This window comes from Manis javanica, chromosome 5 (genome assembly GCF_040802235.1).
Source record: "Manis javanica isolate MJ-LG chromosome 5, MJ_LKY, whole genome shotgun sequence".
NCBI classification, from domain to species: Eukaryota; Metazoa; Chordata; class Mammalia; order Pholidota; family Manidae; genus Manis; species Manis javanica.
In genome coordinates, this window is record NC_133160.1 from 40,866,272 (window position 1) to 40,889,498 (window position 23,227).

The following is a 23,227-nucleotide window of genomic DNA, read 5'->3' on the forward strand; positions in this document are numbered from 1 at the left end:
TAACATTGCTAAAATAAAGTACCTGGAGGAGTGTTTATTTTTCAAAGCAGGGATTTGAGTCACTGATTTAATATCATATATACGTGAGCAATTACGCATACTCCATCTCTTCTTTCTGTTTACCAAATTACTTTATGAATGCCTCCAAGAAACTCTTTACATGCAGAAGCTCTCTGAAAACAGAGAAAAAGGGACTGCCAAATATATTTTACTTTTGAGGTGGCATTTACTTACTCAATAATATCTACCAGGTAGGATTATATGGTCACTCTCAACTATTATCTTTTATTTCTGTTGAATTTTCAAGTATGTTAAGCTAAAAGTGACTTCATGCAAATCAAACTGCAAGAAGCCTTTCAGGCCATATTCAAACACTAACAGGTTTGATAAATAAATTTCTCTAACAAAGGTAGAACAAAGGGCTCTTTCTCTACTCATGCACTTTATTGTCATTCTGCTGTTCACCCCTCGTGTGGCTGTTTTATAGGACATAAAGTCTAGGTATCCTGTTGGGATCTCTGATCTTATTTATAGCTTGCTGCAAAGTGGCTTATTGTCATTTATTATTTCTTATTTGATTTATATAACATCTTTCTACCAAAGAGCCCATGGGATTATTTACATAAAGAGTACACACACACACTTGAACTTCACTTATTGCTGTCATGTAGTTAGCAGTACAGCACCAAATTTCTGTGGGAGGCTTTTCTGTTTGTTTTTGTTCCAAGACCATGTTGTGGGAAGGCAGTCACCCTATTTCCATTCACTTTGAGTGTTTATCATTTATCTCTAGATGGATCGGATCATCTTCTGTGTCTTCTTAGAAGTTGACTTCAAAATTTACAAAAAGAAAATGAGTGAGTTTTTCCCTGTAGGTAAGTAAAGCAATTTATTGCCTTTGGAATTTGAGGATTGAAAAAGCTGAGGCGTCATCACTTATATTTCTAGTTTGTTTTGCATCTTGAAGGTTTCATGACTGTGATCTCCATGCACCAGTTACCCCTGGTAATTTATGTCACAGTTTATAGGAACTCAAGAAGGTGACAGGAAGTCTAGACCCCTTTGTCCCATGAGGTCATTGTGTTTGTTTAGGGGAAGTCAGTTCACCTCCCGGTCTCAGTTCCTCATATCAAAAATGAGGGGTTGGACCAAATGATTTCTAAAGACTCTTCTTGTAGTTGCAAACTGCATAATCTGTGATTTCCCACACTTATAAATTGCCCAAATCTGTGCCTCCATCCACCATATTCAACACCTTTCTTGGGAACTGTGAGGAGCCCTTTTATATTTGTAGTCAGAAGTCAAAGTATTCCTGCATAGCATCCCTATTGCCTCTAATTTTCTTAGCCCAAATTCCCATGACAATAGTAGCACTTTCTAGGGCAATCTGAGAAAAGTAGTCATTCACCCTATTTCACATTTCTTGTGAGAATGTAAGCAGAACCTCAGGGTTATTATAGAACCTTGTATAATAGATGTACATTGATTGGGTGTGCCATTAGTTAGATTTGGTTAATTTGAGTATTTCCCCCTACTATCCCTCTTCCAGCCTGTGAGGGCAGAGGCTAGTTTAACACCTTATTATCATTGTAGTGCCATTCAAGTCACAGTGCCTGAAACACTTCCTCAGCTACTGTGAGAACAGCTTCCAGGAAATTTCAAGCTACTATGATCATTACTGGTGCCTGCTTTTAGAGAATTTTCTGTTAAGGTTTTCACATCCATCTGAAGTGGCTTTTCATGTAACTGGTGACTGGCCGCTAGGAAGGAATGAGTTGAAGGTTCTGGTGCCTACCCCAATCTAAGCAGTTAGCAGAGCTACCCAATAAAGAGGATGCCCCACCTGCAGATCAGAGTAGGAAGTGGGCAGCTGTCAAGAACAGTACAGAAAACTGCTAGAGATGTTCAACTCTAAGTTCTTGAGTTGGACTACTGGGTAATTTGAAGTCCTTCTTTCTAATTGTGTAATGGAAAGGTGAATCTGCTAAGCATATTTAATTTGGATTGGATCTTCAACTACAGTATTTTCCTAACTGGAACATCATGTAAATTTGGAAGAACCTGTGTGACGAAGAGGATTATTAGTGTGATTTTCCTTCTTTTCTCCTCCTACCTCTCTTTTTTTTTCTCTTTTTTTTACCTTTTTTCATTTTTTTCCTTTCCTCATTTTTTAAGCAACTCAGTGTTTTAAAGAGTTAAAACATACAATAACTATTTAATAAGTAGTTGTTATGAGTTGAATTTAACAAATCCTTGTCCCCATAATCTGCTGGCTGTTTTTCCTGTTTCAGTCTCCTTGTTTCACCCTTTACCTTTGTTTCTTGTGTAACCACAGTGAGCTGATTGTGCCTGCATTTTTGCATTTTTAAGTATTCTTAAAGGAAATGTTCTTTCAAGTAAGAAATGTGACTTGCCAAGTATGATGCAAATATTCTCATGTTTTGTCAGCGCAGCATATTTTTTAAGATGGTATACATTTTGAGAGGTTTAGAAATGATGACACAATATTCATTTTCATGACTGCTAAAACAAAAACTTGTTTTCAGTGTAACATCTGATAAAAATAATTGCATAAGTATGATCCATTGATATTAAAACAAATTTATCCATCAGCCAAGCCAAAAATCACACTACAAGTTTTAAAAAATGGGACAGTTTTAGTGGTCTAAAATGTATTAATAAACTCTGCAAATAAATTACTGTTTGAAAAATTGCTACTCTAAATAAATTCAAAATTCATCTTAGTAGTTAAGCAAGTGAAATAATAATAAAATCATCCTCAGTTTCATATCAGTGCTTTGAATCATAGCATGCTCACAAAATTACTTCCAATGCATATTTACAATAGTAAGTACATTTTTTAACTAAATGTCAAAATCCTCCAAAACTGTTGAGTATTTCTGCAAGGCCACGGCATCAGCCGTTTATAAACTCTAAATATGCAGTATGAAGAAAAGGGGACCTCTAATGGAACATGTGACTGTTAATATAGATGATATACATTATCTGTCCATAATTTGAATTCATGGTTAATTCATAACCATACCATCTTTGATTGGAATATAATTTTTCTGACTTGCCATATATTCCACTTTTTCAGAGGATTTCTATCTAGTCTTCTTAGCCCTTCTTATTGTAATAATGGTAATAGTTTAGAAAAAAAAGTCATTTTGTATTAAACCAAATCTCTGTGTTTTAGGGTGATTTAATCCCATGTCTTTAAATTTCATAATCAGAAATCTGAAACAAAATGTGTGATAAAACAATACAAGTTAAACCAGGAAAGATCTGAAAGATACAATACATACACAACTGCTCCCAAATACTAATCATAAGAATTATAACTAACTTTTATGGATTGCTTTCTGTCACCAGATACATGGGCCTAACCAGTTAAACTTCATGATAACTCTAAGAAAGTAAGCATTATATATTAACCCTACTTTTTAGATATGGGAAATGATGCATACTTGAGAAAAAGGAGACATATAGCTAGGAAACAACAGAGCAATATTTTAAATTTAAATATTTTATATTTTAAAATTGAGAATGATATTTGTCATTGCACAAATAGTATTAGGCTAGTTTCCTCAGAGCATCTTCAGAGAGGGGTAGTTCAACCCTAGGATGCATTTGGAGCTTTAGAAAGTCTCATTCCTAATATTATCTGCTGCCTATCATTTTTCCAAGCTTCCATTGTTTTAGTGTCTATAAATGTCCTCATGAAACCTCCTCTCATAGGAGTCAAATTGGCACTTTACTATAGATCTCAAAGTCAGATTCTATCCAAATCACCCAATCAGTGTGGTGCTTTTCCCTGCAGGTGAGCAGTGAAGTGTTCACGAGGAAGCCAGAAGGCCCTTCAGCAGGACCACAGGGGGAGATAGAAAAGCGCTGTGTGAGTTTGCTAGGGCTGAAACAGAGCACCACACATTGGCTGGGCCAACAACTGAAATTTATTTTCTCACAACCCTGAAAGCTGGAAGTCCAGGATCGAGGTGTCAGCAGGGGTGGTTTCTCCTGAGGTCTGTCTCCTTGGCTTGCACATACCACCTTCTCCCTGTGGTGAGACCTGTCCATGAGGTCTTCCCTCTGTGTCCAAATTTCCCACTCTTGTAAGGGCATCAGTCACACCGGATTAGGGCTGACGCTAATGACCTCATGTAACTTAATTACCTATTTAAAGAACTATCTCCAAATGCAGTCACATTCTTAGGTCCTGGGAGTTAAAACATCAATATATATATTTTGGAGGACACAACCCTGCCCTAACAGGACCCATAATGGAACTGCACTAGGAACCTCAAAGGAAAAAATAAAAAGCAGCAATTTTTTTCCAACAGTTTTGTATCTTGCTGTAAGTGAAACACATATGACTTTTTCCTTCCAGATGTATTCTTTGGAAGTCCAGTGTGGCAGGTTTATGGAATTACCATACACTTCAGTTGCAAATAATTTATAGTTACAGTGTACCATTACATGGCCTAGAGCAAATCATATTTGTATGATTCAACTCAGAAATCTCTTTGTTCTGTACATGAAAAGGTTTGTATTTTTCAGTGTGTAGGATTTATAGCGTGTAGCTTTCACTGATTTGGAATATGGAAGCCAAATTTGGTATTAGAGCTAAATCCTAGTAGAGAATTTAAGGATATTAATTTTCCTCCCAATAGCAATGCCACATTTATAGTTTAGAACTATATCAAAGAATCCTGATGTTAGAAACTTGAGAGATATCATAATCAAACCCCTCCTTCCCCCACTTTAGGGAAAGCCTGTATTGTTTCCTGCAGAGATTCTCAACTAGGGGTGATTGTGCCCTTCAGGAGACATTTTGAGAGTTTTGTTTTTCACAAGCAGGGAAAGGGAAGGGCTACTGGCATCTAGTAAGTGGAGGCCAGGGGCGCTGCAAAACATCCCATAACGCACAGGATGCCCCCCACCAGAGTTACCTGGCCACGGACAGCAGTAGTGCAGAGGGGGAGAAGCCTCTCTTAACCCTTCAGGCCACTGAGGTGTAGACTTTGCCTTTGGACTGAGGTCTGCCTGCTGACACCTTATCCAAACTTCTCTGGCTAGTTGTATTTGGAACCTGTGTCCTCAGCCTGACATCTGGCTTCCTAGATTCATGATCCCCTCCTTGTCTAGACTTCTTGGTCTGCTCTCTCTCCAGTTATTCTGACTACAGATATCTGTCTGTTAACCATGTTAACCTCCTTCCCCAAATCTCTGGTTCTCCCAGCCTCAAACCATTTATTCATTGCTGTGCATGACTCCAGTGTATCAGTCTCAGAAAATATAATTAAGTGTTGTATAGGTTTCATACACCTCATGAATAAGTGTGGAGGTACAGGCTAATGTACAGAGCAAGGAAGAGGAGTTGACTGTTACCTCTGTATCCCTCAAGCAAAGCTTACTGCTCTGGCTAAAAGTTTTCAGTTTTATCATTGACCATTGGTTTAGTGACCATTGGTTGATAAAATTACCTTGTAAGTTCACATATATGTTTGGATTTAAGAAATCCTCCACCCTCAGCCAGTATCCAAGCTCAACTGATTTATTCACAATGAAAACACCTATGGCTAACAATTTATCCATTTTCTCTTTATATTATAACACTTTATTTTTAACCCTATGGCAATGAAATTTGTTAATTTTTTTCCAGCTAGGAAATTTATATAGCTCATATACAATACTGTGTCAACTTATCAATAGTTAGTTAAATGTAATATATACATATTTCTTCTTTTTTTTAAGAGTAAAACACTTTTTTAAAAAAATAGCTAGCTGAGAAAATGGTAAGATAGAATCCAGGATGCAGATATGCTCATCCCAAACCTACCTCTTGTTCTAAAAGGAAGATTTGCTTTAGACAGAAATTCTATTCATGTGTATGAATGTACCTAAAAAGATATTTGAAAAAAATCTTTAAAAAAAAAAGACTGAAATTTTCCTGTTTTTGATAGACATAACAAAACAATGAGCCAAGTGAACCACTAATGTTTTGGGGGTGTTTCTCAAATGCAACATAAATGGATAAACATTATAAAGTTACAGGAAGTTTCAGTTCTTTAAATATAAGCATGGGAAATGGTATATACATTAGAAAAAAAACATAGCTAATAAGAATTAAAGTAGCAGAAGATAAAATTAATATTATAGGAATACAAATTATAAACCTACTAGAGATGTCTTTGGCCCTAAATACAGATTTTTTTGTTGTACATAATAATACTTGAATGAAAAGTCAAAGCTAAGTTAAAAATTATACCTTGGCAACCTGTGAAGTATTTAAACATACCTCAATGGCTGGCTAAATTGCTTTAGTTTTATTTAAATGACAGAAATGCCATTAAATTATTTTGAGTATGTAGACATATTAGGTTTCATGCTTTTTACCTTCTTAGATGCAAATCACTATAAAGAAAATTTTTAATTTAGATTTTGATGGTTCTTGTCACATCTTTTAACATGTCATTATTTTCCAAACAAACAAATCAAGAATCTCCTCAATGTGGGTCCAATTATTTGACCTCCTCAGAGTTTTCTAAACATGAATTGGATGTTACTGATATAAAAAAGTCTTTCATTTATTTTCCTGACCATGTTTTGCTGTCGTTTATTTCTGTCTGTCTAAATTATGCACACTCTTGCAAGGCAGCTCCAGTGGGATTTTTTTTTTCTTTTTTGACCTCTTTATCTTGTCTTACCAATGAAAAGGTAAGTTTGTGGGGAACAGAACCCATTTCCAACATTCCATTGCATTTCCATGATCTGGAAAATTTCTTAATATTTAGTAGGTATTTATTAAAGTAAATTTTAAAAAACTACCATGAGCTTAAGCTGAAGCACTACTTAACCAAAGTCTCATGTAAAAAGTCAAAATTTTTCCCAGAAACCATAGCTAGATGGAGGTATAGCATTTTTTTCATATCTTTTTCAGCTTCCATATTGAGGAAAGTATATTTCTCTAAATTTTTTTAAAAATTGTGTCTTCTGACAAATGGGCATGATATTTATTTTTTTAATTTTACATGGATCTGCTCTTTAAAAGCTAACAAGACATAGTATTCATGTTATCTCTTCTTCATCTCTCACTGCTCACTGACTTTATAAGTTCTCTTATCTAGTGTCATATGTTATCTTTCTTTCAATCAATCAATCAATAATATATTATATTTCTATTATGTGCCCAAGGCTGCATTTAAGATACAGTTCTTATAACATTCTTGAGAGGTGAATATAATGCAAAACAGTTGGGAGACAACATTAGTAAATAAAGCAGTATAGTGTTGTAGGGCCATGGTACCCAGGAATCCAGAGGCACATATGTATGAGGACCAGGGTAGCTGGGATAAGTTTCATGAAGAATGTGGCACTTCCAGTAATCTTTCAGGGGTGAGCAGGAGCAGAGAACTGATGCTAAGTGCTATGTAAGTGACAGAGAGGAAGAAGGACAGTTCAAATGAAAGAGTTTATGTAATAAATATGCTTATATCCAATTTGTGAATCCCTGACTTAGAAATGTTGACATCATCACCATGTAATAAGCAGTTTGGGCTAAGAGTAAATCTTTGTGTGAGTGTTTAACATGATAGTTCCTATATTTAAGAAAGATTAGTTCAGTCCTGACCTAGAGACTGATCTTCCAATAATATTATGGCATAGGTACATCATCCACTTTTATTGGCTTGGTAGTGAACAGAGGCTAGAGGAAGCTCAGTAAATCCCCACAGTCACACACTTGGGTATTGCTGACCTCAAAGTCCTACTCTATGGAATTCTTCTTCCCATAGCAATCCTGAAATATGGGCAATTGTTTGAAACTAGCTTTTATGTGCTAAAACAAAGCCATATATTATCTATTTGCAGTAATAATACTAGAGCTTCTGAAAAGCTAGTATGCCTCCAGCCATATAGCATATCCACATGTCCTTACCTGCTTTCCAGTTTTTCAAGAACAATAATGATCTTATCATTGGTGCCAAGTAACACATGGGTGTCATCACTGCTATGGTTTGCTTTCCTCTTGTCATGTCAACACAATGATCAGAAGATAAAGCTTCAAGGCAGTATGGGTGATGGGGTAGTGAAGATCTGAAAAAGGTAACCAACAGCTAGCAAAGAACTCAACACAGAGTCAAAAGCCTGTATGTGCAGGGGAAAAACATTGGATTGGTCATCATGAGAAATAATTTCTATTCCTGTGACAGCCACCTCACTGTGTGGCTTTGTACATGTTGCTTAACCTTTCTGTGCTTTAGTCTCATCATGTGCATACAGTAATGGGCCAATTCCAAATAGACTAAATAACAATGTAAATGAATTTTTGGAGAGATGTCTAGACCAAGCAACATAGATTTTAAAATACTCATGTTTAGTTATTATAATTTTAAAAGGAGGTATTTCAATTATTGTGAGCATCTTTTAAAATATGTGTACATATATATACACATATAACTTCTTATGACAAAAGTAGTACAGATTTGTAGTAAAAAACACATAATCAGAAAGAAGAAAATATGAACTGCCTCTTGTCCCACAATTCAGAGAAGAATTAGATTGTATTGTTTACTGTTTTAAGTCTTTAAAAATGAAAAATACGAACAACTTGCTGGTTGTCACATACCACAAATTATGAACATTTTTTGCATGTCATTATATATTCTTCCATAATATAATTTTAATGGACTCAATGTTTACCTAAAGACATATTGCTGAACTGTGGAATTTTTATTGCAAGTTATTCTCTATTTGGTTATAAATAACACTTACAAAAAATCTTTATAGATAAATATTGGCATGTATCCACAACTTTTTTCAGAATACTTTTCTAGAAGTGGATTTATTTTTTCAAAGTACATAGAAAACTAAGACAATTTTTATAGTAATTGTCAAATCACCCAGTGTGTTGTAGCACTATGGGTAAATATCATGTTCTGAACAACTGAAGGCGTCACCATTCCTGGAATCAAAACTGTGAACATTCACACCTTGCATTAAGAACCTGAGTCTCTGAGTCTGTTTGGGATGTCATAACAGAATACCATACCCATACACTGGATGGCTTATAAACAACAGAAATTTGTTTCTTACAGTTCTGGAGACCGACAGTCTGAGATCAGGGAGCCAGTATGGTTGGGTCCTGGTGAAGGTCCACTTTTGAGCAGTGGATGGCTGTTTTCTCCTTGTATCCTCACTTGATGGAAAAAGAGAGCTCTCCAGGGTCTCTTTTTTAAGAGCACTAACCCCATTCATGAGGATTCCACCCTTCACATTCCTGTGAGCACTATATGAGAGTTTACTTTTCCCCTTCTGATCTAATTACCACCCAAAGGCTCTACCTCCTACATTGGGGTTTAGGGCTTTAACATGTTAATTAGAGGGCAGGGACACAAACATTCAGTTCATTGCACTAAGTTTACACTCCCCTGAGCACTATATGAGAGTTTACTTTTCCCCTATTCTTTCTCGAGTAGCATATTCTCATTCTCAGATGTTATCACTTTTATACTTGAAGTAAGTAATTAATGGGTAATGTGTCTTCCCTTTATTACTAGTATGGATTATCCTTTCCATCAGTTATGTATTGTATCTCCAAATTTCTTATGTGAAATTGCTAATCATAGCCTTTGCACATTTTTACTATTTCACATTTTTACTAATTAATTTGTAAGAACACTTTGTATATAAGGTTATTAATCCTTTCAAATATACGCTGCAAATAGTTTCCCATTTTGTCACTTGTCTTCGTGATATTATTCTTCAATAAACAAAATAATGAGGAAAGGTTGAAAGACAAAAGATGAAAGAAAAATGTAAATAATAAGGGGAGAAAAGAATGGAGGAAGGAAAGAGAGATGGAAGGAAGGAAAGAATGAAGGTTTTAAAAAAAGAACCTATTTTTATAAAAGAATGAAGTTGAAGACTAAAAAAATAAAAAAATGACCTTTATTTTAAGCCCATACATTTATAAATACACAATAAAAAATCACTTTATTTCTAAATATAATTGTTATTAGTTCTACACTTCACTTTTTTTTATGTAACGCAATCTGCCTCCTGATTTACAAGGTATGATAAGAGGAAAAATGCCCTCTGCTCAAAGATGCCCTAAACCACAGAAACTTGAATATGTTAGGTTACATTACAAAGAGAAAATGCTTGCAGATGGAATTAAGGTTGCTAAGAGATGACCTAAAGATAGGGACATTACCCTGGATTATTTGGGTGGGGCCAACGTAATCATAAGGACCCTTAAAAATAGGAAGAGGGAGACAGGAGAAAAGTGTGGGGGAAATGATGACGGAGAGCGTTTGCAGACATGCACCACTGCTGGCTGCAGAGAGGGAGAAAGGGGGCCACGAGCTAAGGAATGTGGCGGCTCCTACTAGCTACAAAGGCTGGGAAACAGATCTTCCCCTAGAACCTTCAGAGAAGAATGCAGCATTGCCAACATCTTGATTTTAGCCCAGTTAGACCCGCCTCAGACTTCATGCCCACAAAACTGTAAATTAATGAACTTGTGTTGTTTTAAGCCACTAAATGTGTGGAAATTCACTATGGCAGCACCAGTTAATCACAAGTTATCCTTAAATAAGCAAAAGAAACAAGAAAAACTACTTACCCCATCTGCCTGGTTCACTTTTTTTCCCCCACATGGCATATTCACTGTATAGAAAAAGCTACAGAGTAAAAGAATTCAGAATTTTCTTTAATTCTTAATATTTACGGGAACTTGGCATGTTTGTGCGCATTTGTATACTTTTAAAGTACGGAGCACATGGGTGTTTAGAATTATACAAGATGTTTTCTCTGACATAAATGAGTTGACTGCCTTCTTAGGAAATGGGTGCTAACCATTTCCACTTGATGGGCCTCAAAAGCTCCAAACACATTTTGCCTTCAATGAAAATCCAGTGAAGTGTTGCTGTAACCAAGCAACCCCAAAGCAGGAACAAGCAGCAGGCATAGACAGAAAGCAATCTGTCCCTTCAAAAGGAGTGCATGTGCAACGTGTGTAGCAAAATATAAACAGCAGAACAAATAAAGACCTGAGGACATGAACCTTGACTAAGTAGAGTTTGATCTCATTAGGCAGTTCTGTTAAAGGTAAGCCCAGTGTGGTGTCGAAAAAGGAGCATGCTGTAGGCATCCTTACAGAGATCCCTTGCAAAGTGCATTTGAAACACCCTTCGAACATTCTGGGTGGACTGGTTTCTGTTCTTTAGTTGAAAACACTGAGGCAAATGCAGGAAGGAAAAAAAAAAGGCCTTTGAGGAACAATATAGAATCAAATAATAATAATATGACACAGAGGTAAGAATAAAGATAAAAATTAACAGAGTAAATGAAATCCTCCAATCTATGCTTCCTCTTTAGGTATGGGCCTAACTTCCACTCTTAGCTACATGTCTTTGAAAAGTGGTCTGTCTCCTTCACTTGCCATTCACTTCATAATCTGCAGCAATCATGCAATTATCTCTACCTCCGCTCTCACTGTGGACATTATCAGAACCTCTTTGATGGGTCTGGTATGGTTACAGAACCCAGTGCCCAGGTGATCACATGGCTTCACATGACCCTTTGCAGCCCTTAGCTTTCTTGACTGGGCAGACAACATCCTGTTGACTGCTCTGTCCTCTACTTCTTTTCCTGCCAGCCCCACACTCCCCTGCTCACAGGCCATCTCCAGCTGTAAGTCCCTCAGGCATCTCCAACTCAACATGCCTAAAACTCTATTCAAAATCTCCCCCACCCCATCTTTCCTCCTCCTCCTCCTGAATCCAAATTTCAGTAACTGGTACCATCATGTGTCCAGTTGGCCAAGCCAGAAGCAGTAGACCCATGTGGTTATCTAAGCACTGCCTTCTAGTGATTGATTGATTTATAAATTAATGAGATTTGGGTGCTCTTTCTGGTCAATGGCCAAGTAGAAAAATAAAAAGTTGACCTTTTTTTTTTTTCAATTCCTCCTACCCCTGTCAGTTGCCCTGCAGAGGGTGGTTTAAGCAATTTGTTAGATTCAATGAGCCCAGGTTTTCAATTTAATGGCAGGAGTCTTACTCTATGAGGACTTCCCCTTTATCAGCTATTCTTCACTTGGAACTTGTGCTTTGTTGAGAAGCCATGAGGATACCAACATCTTCCATATTATAGGGAAATCTTGAAAATTTTGGAACACTTTATTTTGTTAATAATACTTCCTTTCACTGTGAATGCATATGGCTCCTAGAAGCTCTTGGTTATGAAATATTTCTTTTAAAAAAAATAAGGAATACAAAGAAGCCTGTAGTAAGAAATTAACCTTAAAGAGAGAGGACCTGGGTACATGAAATAAAAGCCCCAACAAGATCATTGTAATTATTATTCTTGACAGAGCTGCCTTTTGTGTGGATGTCCCTGAAGTTCTGACAAGGGATTGAATGAGCTAGTTCAGGTACCTATCCTGTGTTTTCCCTTGGGAATAGGGAAGCTGCCTTAGTAGCCCATGAGGGTAATTGTCTCCTTCATAACACATTCCTTTTTCCATGCAGCCCACGTGAAGCTAGTGTCCTGGCCATGGGCTGTGATAACCCTGCCATCCAGCTGCATGGTAGATGGGTGATGTCCAACACAGAAGAAAGGGTGTATCTTATATAGAGAATAACTGCTCCTCAGTTGACACAACCAGGTGGTGTGGTGCCCCTCATCAGCATCAGTGTTGCTTAGACATCACAAGTTAGCTCAGCTTAGATCTCCCAAAAGCAAGACCTCGATTGGTTTTGAAAGATTCTTCTCCAGCACACAGATACCAGTACTTTAGACCAGTGGTTCTCAAACTTCAGCTCACAGAATCACCTGGAAGGCTTATTAAAACAGAGGGCTTGGCTCCTTCTCCAGAGCTTTAGTGGAACCTGAGGATTTGCATTTCTAACAAATTCCAAGGTGATAAAGATGCTGCTTGTCTAGAAACCGTGCTTTAAAGTTCCATAGGGTTTTGTAATCTGTTTTTATTCTTCTTATGTCCTCAAAAGACTGCATTAATTATGGGAACTCTAGATAAAGGAGTAAGGCAAATCTCAAGTCATTGCAAGATCCATGGCATACTTTGTTTTTCAAAGACATGTGAGATTATTTGTTATTGCTAAATGAGGTGCTTCTCCAAAGACAGGTATTTGATTAGGACAATAGTCTAATTCTTCCACTAAAGAAGGTGAAATAGGTAGTATAGACTTCAATGTAGGTTAGAGACTTCCTTAAGAAGGCGTTTCTAAAGGGCATAAAGCTGTTACTGAAAACTGGCTATTCATGGGAAACTAACTGATTTTTACGCTCATTTTTGATGGAAATAAAAACTTTAGCCATATATGTATGTTTTATGCAGAATTCAACAGACAGTCTGACAGAGAGTGATGCAGTGAGTAAAAACAGGATCCACGATGAAATTAATATCAAAGAAGCTCCCTTAGATGAAATGAAGCCTTAGCTACTGGGTGGTCTCTGTCCAGCAAGGAAAGGAGATTTTCTGGAACGGGCATTTCTGAACACACAGAACAATACTATAGGCTAGGTTGTTCCCTGTTTTGAAATGGTATTTGTATCACTTTGGCTAAGAACCTTTTATTTCATTTTTGTCCTCTAACAAAGAAGTATAATGCTTGAAGAACTGTGAAAAAGGGCAGCAGCTCTGTGCCCACGCTCCATCAGTCTCCTAACTGCTTCCAGATTTTGAACGGCATGACTCCCTATCTCCATAGGCCATCTTCTTCTTTTATATATTGTCTTTTTTGGTTTCTGGTTTTGTTAGAAAATTCTTGCTAGAAATTTGCTATATAAATATGGCTTAAGTGAATATTATACAGAATAGTGTCATACTAATGTGGATTTTATTAATAACAGTATGTTAATCACTTTGCAGACTTAAAGTACCCTATGCACAATTTTAATATAAAAAATACAAAAATAGTAAGGCATACATTTTGTACTTTTTTAGTAAGTTTCTCTCATGAAAAAAATGTTATCTCTTTAAAGATGGTATGTCATTCTCTGTTCAAATTAATCTAGTCACCCAGTAATTTTCAAGTTAAGTTTAATGCTTCAACTTGATTCTCCAGAGAAAAAGAACCAGTAGGATAGATAGATATAGATAGATATAGATTAGATATAGATATAGATATAGATATAGATATAGATATAGATATAGATATAGATATAGATAGATTTATGAAATAATTGGCTCACACACTTGTGGAGGGTGACAGATGCCAAGATCTGTGGTCAGAAAGCTAGAGCCCCAGGAAGCTGATAGCATAGTTTCAGTAGGAGTCTGAAGACCTAAGAACAAAGAGAACCAATGGCTAGTTTCAGTTCAAAATGCCTGCAGGCTTAAGACCCAGAAAGAGATAATGTTTTGGTCTGAATCCAAAGGTAGGAAAAATCCAATGTGTGAAAGTCAGCCTTACACTTAGTGGACAAAGCCCACCCACATTAGGAAGAGCTGTCTGCTTTACTCAGTCTACAGATTCAAATGTTAATTTCATTAGGAAACATCCTCACACACACACACCCAAAATGCTTGACAAATGTCTGGGCACTCTATGATCCTGTCACATTGATACATAAAATGAATCATCATATCCAGCATGGAAGCCCCTTCATTACCTATAGACAAAGCAGATCATGTTACCCATAGTTCCTCCTATAACACCTCCTTTCAGCCATTCAGAGCAAGTTTTACTTCCTTAAAAGCATCTTGGCTATTCACACCCATGTGTTTTCACAGCTGCTCTTCCCTCTGCTCAAGTGTGAATACCCCTGTCTTGGTTTGGGTCCTCTGGAAAGCAGAGTCTGAAACAGAAATGCAAGAGGAAGTTATTTATTTGAGAGGTGATCCCAGGAAACACTGGCAGAGCAGTGGGGAAGCAGACTAAGTTATCAACTCATTACCACTGGACACCACTGGGGCTCTGTCCCAAGGTTGGAGTGGGCTGTTCTGAATTAGCCTGAAAAGGAAGGGAGCTGAAGAATTTATGTGCAAATCCTGTCAGTCACTTGTGAAAGGCCGCCCTCTGTGGGGGGTGTTTTTCCCTAACATTTCTGGAGTGGGTGGGCTCTAGCAACTCAGAGAGGCCCTCAGGCAGAGACCTAGGGGCTGGTGGATGGTAGTCAGCCTGGCAAACACAGAAGTGTGGAGGAACCAGAGGTGTAGGCAGGGCACCCACATCAGCTGGGAATGTACTGCAGCCTTGATTTTCCCCCAGTTAAGTCCAACTCACCCTTTAGGACTCAGCTGATGCCTCACCTCATCTCTTCTCAGAAACCTTCCTAGGCCTTCTCTCTGATTTAGCTTTCTCTTGTCTGTTTTCCAATAGAACCTCTGCTTATCTGCACCAGAGAATCCGTTACTTCCACTTCTGATTGCTGTTTTATTTTTGAAACTACCCACTTCTTTGTGAGCTCTTTGAGGGAAGGGAATATCTACTTGTATCTTCAGGGCCCTTGCATAGTTCCAGCAGACGGTGCTGATCAAAAAATGGTTAAGCAGTAAAAGTAGTAATAGTAATGATACCATAACAGTAATAGCCCGTATTTATTGAATGCTTATTCTGTGTATGTACTGTATATGTATTACTAACTCTGGAAGGTTGGTACTTTTATGATCCCTATTTTCCAGATGAGGAAGCTGATGTATACATTTACATAATTTGCCCGAGATTGCACAGCTTTATGGTTCTTCCTGGAAGTGTGCCCAAGCAGTCTGGATCCAGGTCCTAAATATACTCTTAACTACTGTATGAATAAACGAGTGAGTGAATGAATGAATGAATGAACAATACCACCAAGTCTGATCCTTTAACACCTGCAGGACATTCTGGGAATGATGCTATCAGTTCAGTCCATAAAGTTCAAATATCAACTCTAATGTCCATTTTCCAAAAATCCTTCCCAGGATCCAAGTGGAAGCTTCTACTCCTCCTCTGACACCTTTTGTAATGGCTCTGCTTATTCTCTACCATAGTTCAAATTTATTCGTATGTCTTAGTTTCCTTACTAATGAAACGTTTCTGGACAACTGCTTAAGTGCTTGATTCACCTTGGCGTTTTCTATTCCCCCAAACACAAAACCTTGTACACAATGGACTACCAATGAGTGTTTGCCAGAAGGACAGATGGACACATGGTAACAAGCAAAGAGACTGTTGATTCTTTGTCTTTCTCCAGAAACTGAAGAGACTTATTCATCCCACTCTAAGATTTCAGAGAATCTGTTATCATAGAGATGGTTTGAAATATTTTAGATGGTTCTGAAAAACAAAATTCTGTTTAAATATGTTAAGTTCAGGAAACAATTTGTAACATTTTGATAATCATTTGGTTAGAAATTATATTTCTAAGAAATAGATATTTTTCCTCCCAAAACTGTATGCATAGAAAGAATGAAAGAAAGAAATTATGCAGAAAATCACTAATGTTTCTAACAATTTGAATGGAAGAAAATTGATTTGTTTAAAAGTTAGCTATTACCTTTCTAAAACCTCAAAGTAAATACATTTTCCATTTCTACTGACTAATACATCTTTAATCTCCATTAGTAATTAACACTTAGAAGAATATCATGCTGAATAAATTTGGCCAATAAATGACTACATTCTAAAGCACATGTCCAGGAGGAAGTTATAAGTCTTTACTGAGTCCCTGTTGCTTGCAACCGTCTTATAAATATGCTGCCTAATATGTAGAAGAGACATAGGAAATACAAACACAAGAATTCTCCAGGTTGACTAATAAAACATTAGAGAAAACTAAAACAAAAACAAAAACAACAAAAAAAGAACTCCGAAATTCAAGTCAGTAGAAACTTCTGAATTTATTCTAGTGTATAAAATCAATTGCATTAGATGCCAGGAAATACAAAGAGACATAAGACATGCTCTCTGCAGGATTTATTAATTATTTTAACTCTAGGGATAGGCATATGGAAAACAGATATGTTAACAAGTAACTAGACTGTAGAATTTGATGGTAATAATAACTAATATTTAGCACTTGATGTTTCAGTCATTTAATCCTTAGAACAGTTCTGTGCAGGAAGTATTATTATCATCCTATTTTACAGCTGATGAACCCAAACTCAGGAATTCTGGGTAACGTCTCCAAGGTCACATGCCTGGTAAATGAATGGGTGGAGGAACCAGGATACAGACCTAAGCCCAGAGGTCCTTAAAGTTGATACTCAGAAGGCATTAAAAATAAGAACATGAACGAGAACACTATTCACTCAGACTCGGTGGAGCAGATGCTGTGGTGCTTCAGGTTGGCCTGGAAGGAGAAGAGAACAGAGATGGAGAGAGACATTGCTTCCAGGACTGAGGCAGGTAGAGGCAGGTAAACGAGACCTAAGAAAATAGAGAAGAGTCAAGTGTCTGCATGGCGATAGAACAGTGCGGATGAAACTGAGAGAAGTGGTCAGAACCAGGTATTGTTGGTCTTGAGAGTTACTCCAAAGTCTAAGCTTTTCTCATTAGGCTGAGAGGAGTCACTGAATGGTCCTGAGGCAGATCAGAGCTCTATTTTAAGACTGATTTGGCAGCAATGTGTTAAAGGAATTGGAGTCAGAAAGAAGAAAAGACCACTTAGGAAATCACAAAATAAGGAAGGCAAACAACACTGATAGATGAATCTGGGTTGAAATATGTGAGTAGAGAGGAGAAAACATGGAAAAAAGGACAGGATTTGGCACTGCTTGGATGTGAGGAACAATCAAGGAGAAGAGATGACAACACAAAAATTTCCAAAAAGCAAATAGGTCATCGGAAGTGCAGAGGAAGCACAAGTCCTTGTCCAGTTAAAGGGGATTATGCTAGGCAATGAGATGAGCGGAGCTAAATGGGACTGGGGCAAGTGGTGGGGACACTTGAAAGTACACGGTTAAAGGTTTGGATTTGCATATACAGCAAACGTGCACTTTTGCAGTGTAAGGAGCGGATATTGTCAGCCTACAACCAAATTGTGATGCCCACATTTCTCAGTTATTCGAGGTAAATAAGCACACCTTTAATAAATGCTGAAAACATGGCATTTAAAGTCTGTCCTTTTTATTTGAAATGACCAAAGTGTCCGTGCATCACTTTTATAAGTAAAACAAATTATTGTATATATAGTTTATATATAATAATTTTTAAAAGGAAATGTAAACCCTGGTTATTAAGTTGTACTTTAATGAATACACTGCCTTCCTAATCTAGCATGGTAATATAAGACAGCAGAAATGAATAATTCAACTCTTTTTCCTACTCTTTTCCTTTGTTTTTTTATTAATCAAATTGGAGAATTTTGGTGTTTCTAGCTTTCATGTGAGCTTCACTTTGTTTTTTCTTAATTTTTTAATAGATGGTAATAAAGAAGAAGATGTTGACATGAAAGAAGATTCAGGTACTGAATTTCTGATTTTATTAGTAAAAGATAGACCAGGATCATTTTGTTTATGTATACCTCACCTTTATTTAGGAGACAAATAAGGTTAATGAAATAGAAATGTATGTTCATAAAATAAGGCAGTAGCTGTGCTAACTCCTTTGGCTAGTACAATTACTGTAGTTTTACTGTACAGTAATATTAAACAACATTTAACTTGACTTTGAGCTTCCTGACAGCTTAGGTAAAAATGGAACATGATGTTATCATTAACAGACTTGTGTAACATATCACCCTCAAAACTGAGTGGCTAAAACAGTTACTTATGATGCTCATATGACCTGTGAGTCAGGATTCAGACAGAACACAGCAGGGGTGACTTGATATACTGCTCTATGAGGTTGGAGACCTCAGTAGGAAGATTCAACAGTGAAGGACTAGAATCATCTGCAATTTCATTTACTTACACATCTGGTTGTTGATTAGTATCAGCTATCAGCTGAGACGTGACCGACAGTTTTCTGAAACACCTGTGCATGGCCTCTTGGTGTGGCCTGGGCTTCCTTAAAGCATGACAGTCAGATTCCAAACTGGTTTCTCTGGAAGAATGAGTGGGCCAGAGGGATCTGTACCCTTCTTTAAGACAGCCTCAGGAGTCCCATAGAGTTACTTTGGCCAAACTCTTTTCTTTAGAACAGTCATTCTCAAGCCCACCCAGGCTCAGTCTTCTGATGGGGAGCAGCGAGTAGGTAGGGCCTGAAAAATTTCTGTGGCCATCTTTGGAAAACACATTCTGTACACATATAATATATTGTTTTTATGGTCAGAAACTAAGATGCTTGCCTACTTGTCAATAAAGAGCAGTATTTGATGAGGGAAATCTAGAGATTAAAAGCATTGGCTCTGGCCTGAGGTGGCCACTCAATATATGGTTGGTACTGAGTGCATGAAGCAGTGGCCTGGATTCAGTTCTAGCTTCTCTTACTAACTTTGGGTAAGAGTTTTCTCTATAAGCCTCGGTTTACACCTCTGGGGGCATTAACTCTCACCATGCAGTCTTGTTGGGATTAATATGAGATCTCATACCTGAAATATGTCTTGGACCTTAGTAAACACTCAATAGACTATTGGTTTTTTCTCTCTCATTCTAAGAGATATTAGAAAGGTATAGGACTTAATTCCATGGCATGAGAGTTCCCCACTTCAGCAACTACACTGCTCTAGGTGTGAAATGGGGCCAGAATCTTAAAGTGGTGTGATGTGGCCTCCTATTCGATGCCAGAACTTCCTCCCTGAATCACTGCCAGCCTCAGTCTGAGCAGGTCCACTGACAGGGACCTCTTTAAATTCTGAAGCAAGTGATCTCATTGGGTAAGGTTTGGTTAAAATTGTCCTTCTCCTTGTTAGGTTAAACCTTACTCTCCCCCGCCCCGGCCCCCAACCCCCACACCCAACCTCCTTCTGTGTTTATGGAGAAATAACAGCAGTTCCTTTCCTTCATCACTGTTCACTGGAACAGTGACCATATCGTTAGTCTATTCTTACCAGTCCAGCCACATCTGAAGTCTTGTGGCCTCCCCAGGAAAATGGATTCAGAGGGCATGAGAAATCTAGGGAAGATCTGAAAATCAGAAATAGAATGAAGGAAGGGGTGGGGGGCCATAACAACTGCTGTGGGGCCCCCACCTGCCTCCACATGATGCTCACTCTTGGTTTGCAATACCAGCAGCTTTCTAAGGACCATTCCTGAGCCTCCCAGGGGACTGCCCCTCTCTGGTGATGAAAGGGAGCTCTGTACCAGGGAGCTCATTTCTCTGGTGCAGCGCTCATCCCACGATGGACAAGGGCTAGCTGACCAACAGCCCTGCACACACATATTCTGTTCCAACACCATCCAGTAGAAATATAATGTAAGCCTCATGTGTAATTTCAGATTTACCAGTTGTCCAACTAAAAAAAGTAAAAAGAAACAAGTGAAATTAATTTAATAACATTTTATGTAACAGTATGTCCAAAATAGTATCATTTCAACATATAATCCATATAAAAATTGTATTACTCTGCTATTTTACATTCTTTTCTCAGACTGAGTTTTCAAAATTTGTATTTTATATTCCCATTCCCATTCTGACTAGCCACATTTTCACAGTACTCATTGGCAATATGTTGTATTGGATGGCAAGATTCTGTGCCCTAAACCCAGAGGTCTCCAGTGTCTTTGAGCCCTGATTATCCACGGTGGAACTCGCTCATTAACACACCCTGTACGGGCTGCCTTCCTTTCCCTGTCTCACTTCCCTGCTCCCCTCTGGTGTTTCCTGGGCTGATCTTTCAAATTGAGAACTTCACTCAAACCTTTGTCTCCATGTCTTCCTTTGAGAAAATCCACCCCAAGACAAAGACTCTGCTTGTCTTTTGTACGACATAAAGCCTGAGGTAAAATTTTAATTAAACTGCAATTCCTATACTTACACAGGATGTCTTTCTATTTAAAAGGACCATATATTGGAAATAGACTTTAAGTGGTCACCCGACTTGGACTGAATTCCATTAATTTAATGTTAATGTTTGTTATGGTCACTTACCCTGCTCACATGACTCCTCCTTGAAATATCCTTCAGCCAGGGGGAGTACTGCCCTTTCAGCCAGCCAGTTTAAAGACCTTAGCTTGCTAAGGATCATTTGCCTAAGTGTCATAAGTATACATTCTGGGCAAAGGGAGTTGACTTCTCAATGAGATGCAGCTAGCTATCTAAACCACTGAGTGGTTTTAGGAAATCATTATTAATGCTAATGCAGAGCCCACAAGGTTGGAGTCAGCATTTGAGGTTTGGGGGCCTTAACTGGATCATTATGTTATTCCCATGATTTTAGTCCCACCACTTTTCCTGGGGGTTTGTCTCCAGCAGCTGGATACAGCTGTTCAAGTCATACTCAGTGGCCTTAGGATGCTGAGTGACTCAGGCAGAATGGGTTTGGGAAGCCGCTGTCCATTTCCTAATATCCAAATGCTGAGATCCTGGGGGATTTCTGTACAGAACATTTCCATGGTGTGCCAGCTGGCCTTGCCAGACACAAGTGAACAGGCTGGCGTCAGTTCAGATCTCATGTTCGGTCATGTTGGTCTCTAAAGTGGGTGGGAACCAGCCTCCCAAAGACCATTAACTGCTGCCTCCCTCTGCCCTGTGTCACCTCTTCTCATACAAGGAAAATTTTGGAGGGATTTTAAAGAATACAGTTGACACTGGTGAAGGGCTCCTTGAGTGAATTAACCAGCCAACAAATGCTAGTGAGTGATAGGGAGTGATAATTTGACTTTCAAAAACCAGTGACGCACTGGAAACTGACTTCTGAGTGGGGAGGGCCCCAATTGTAGGAGTTTGTGGATTTCTTTGGTGTAAATGTACCTACCATTGTATTGCTCAAGCTACCAAATATGAGGTCCATGAATCTGAGGAAAGAGAGGTATAATCACCCAGTATAAGCCAGTTCAAGTCAGCCCCAGCACACCTCTGCTGAGCCAGGCGTACTTGAGCATGTACCCAGTGCCAATCACTCAAGATACATGAACTCATTTAAGACATGTAGGAACTCTAGGAGACAAGGACTGTTTTTATCTGAGGCTTCCTTTCTTAAATAACAGAGCCAGAATCCAGGTGTGTCTGACCCCAAAGCTCTTGTTCTTAACTTTTGTGCTCCTGTCTCCACACTATAATCGTAAGTAGAAGCAGGGCCATCTCAGACGGTGTCAGAAAAAGTCATCTTTAAGATGAAGCTCTGTCTCCAAGGGAGGTGGTAGAAACACACTGGCTTAAATGTCTAAGACTCCTTTTAAGTCCTTAAGTCAGTTTCTTTAATCCTAGCAAAGTAAATGTTCCCCCATGTGCTTCCACTTCCAAGACCACACACTGTTGAGATGGGCCCCAACCTGAACAGCAGGGGCAGAAAATCAACAGCCCCCTGTGGGAGTTCAGCCCCACGAAAGCCAGGAGTGCAGAGGGGTTCCTCAGGGGACAGAGCCATGCTCATGGCAAAGCTCCAGGTTTCCACTCTCTTCCAGAAACAGAGGCAATATAGATAACACGATATCCTCTCAGGGGGATGAAATGTTCCTTCAGCTTCCCCAGGCCAAGAGGGAGAGCTGTTCCTGATGAACCGCTAGACACCAGGGCCCAGAGGCCATATGAATCAGTGACTTTCACTTGAGTGTTTCCAGGGGTGGTCATGAAATGGTCCTACACCTGCGTCACATGTGACTGCTCACAATTGCATGTATCCATGCCCATGGATCACCTAAGAGTGCCCTACAACTTTTACAAAAATGAAGTACTAGTACTTTGGGGTGTTTAAATATCTCAAAATGTGGATAAATAGGTGTCCTTCTAAATCTGACCTATTTTCTGAGAATTCTCATTCAAGTGAGAAATCAAGAATTAAGAACTTAATTATCAAAAACTCACTTTCAGGAAATGCTGCTCTGGGGTGGGATTCCAGCATTGGAAACTTTGCTCTTGGTCCCAGAGGAGACCAATGTACCTTGGAGGCGTGGAAGTGTCAGAGTCCCTCCCAGGGGGATGCAGTGCTGCATTGCTCATTTTATGAATTCTTTGAGCCCCGCATCTGTGCTCAGTGAGCTGTTCCAAGCATCTCATTTCTGGTTTTGCTGAACCCACTCTGAAGGGTCAGCATCCATCTCACACCTGGTGACAGAAGTTTGGGGGAGTTGCTAATGTAGTCATTGGCAAAATTTTTCACTCTGGCCGTGGTAATGACCTGAGCTGAGATTGACTTGCAGCCACAGAAAGCCTCACCTAGTGCCCAAAACTCTGCA

At 38.5% G+C, this 23,227-nt stretch overlaps 1 protein-coding gene across 3 annotated transcripts in view; it reads left to right on the forward strand.

The window, feature by feature from the left end:
- MACROD2 (mono-ADP ribosylhydrolase 2) overlaps positions 1–23,227 on the forward strand; it is a 1,939,939-nt gene that overhangs the window by 1,750,223 nt on the left and 166,489 nt on the right. For all 3 annotated transcript variants that reach the window (XM_037022462.2, XM_037022461.2, XM_037022460.2), the window contains exons 9-10: positions 794–875; positions 18,373–18,414. In XM_037022462.2, the coding sequence (XP_036878357.2) occupies positions 794–875; positions 18,373–18,414 (124 nt within the window). The remainder of the gene's footprint in view (positions 1–793; positions 876–18,372; positions 18,415–23,227) is intronic.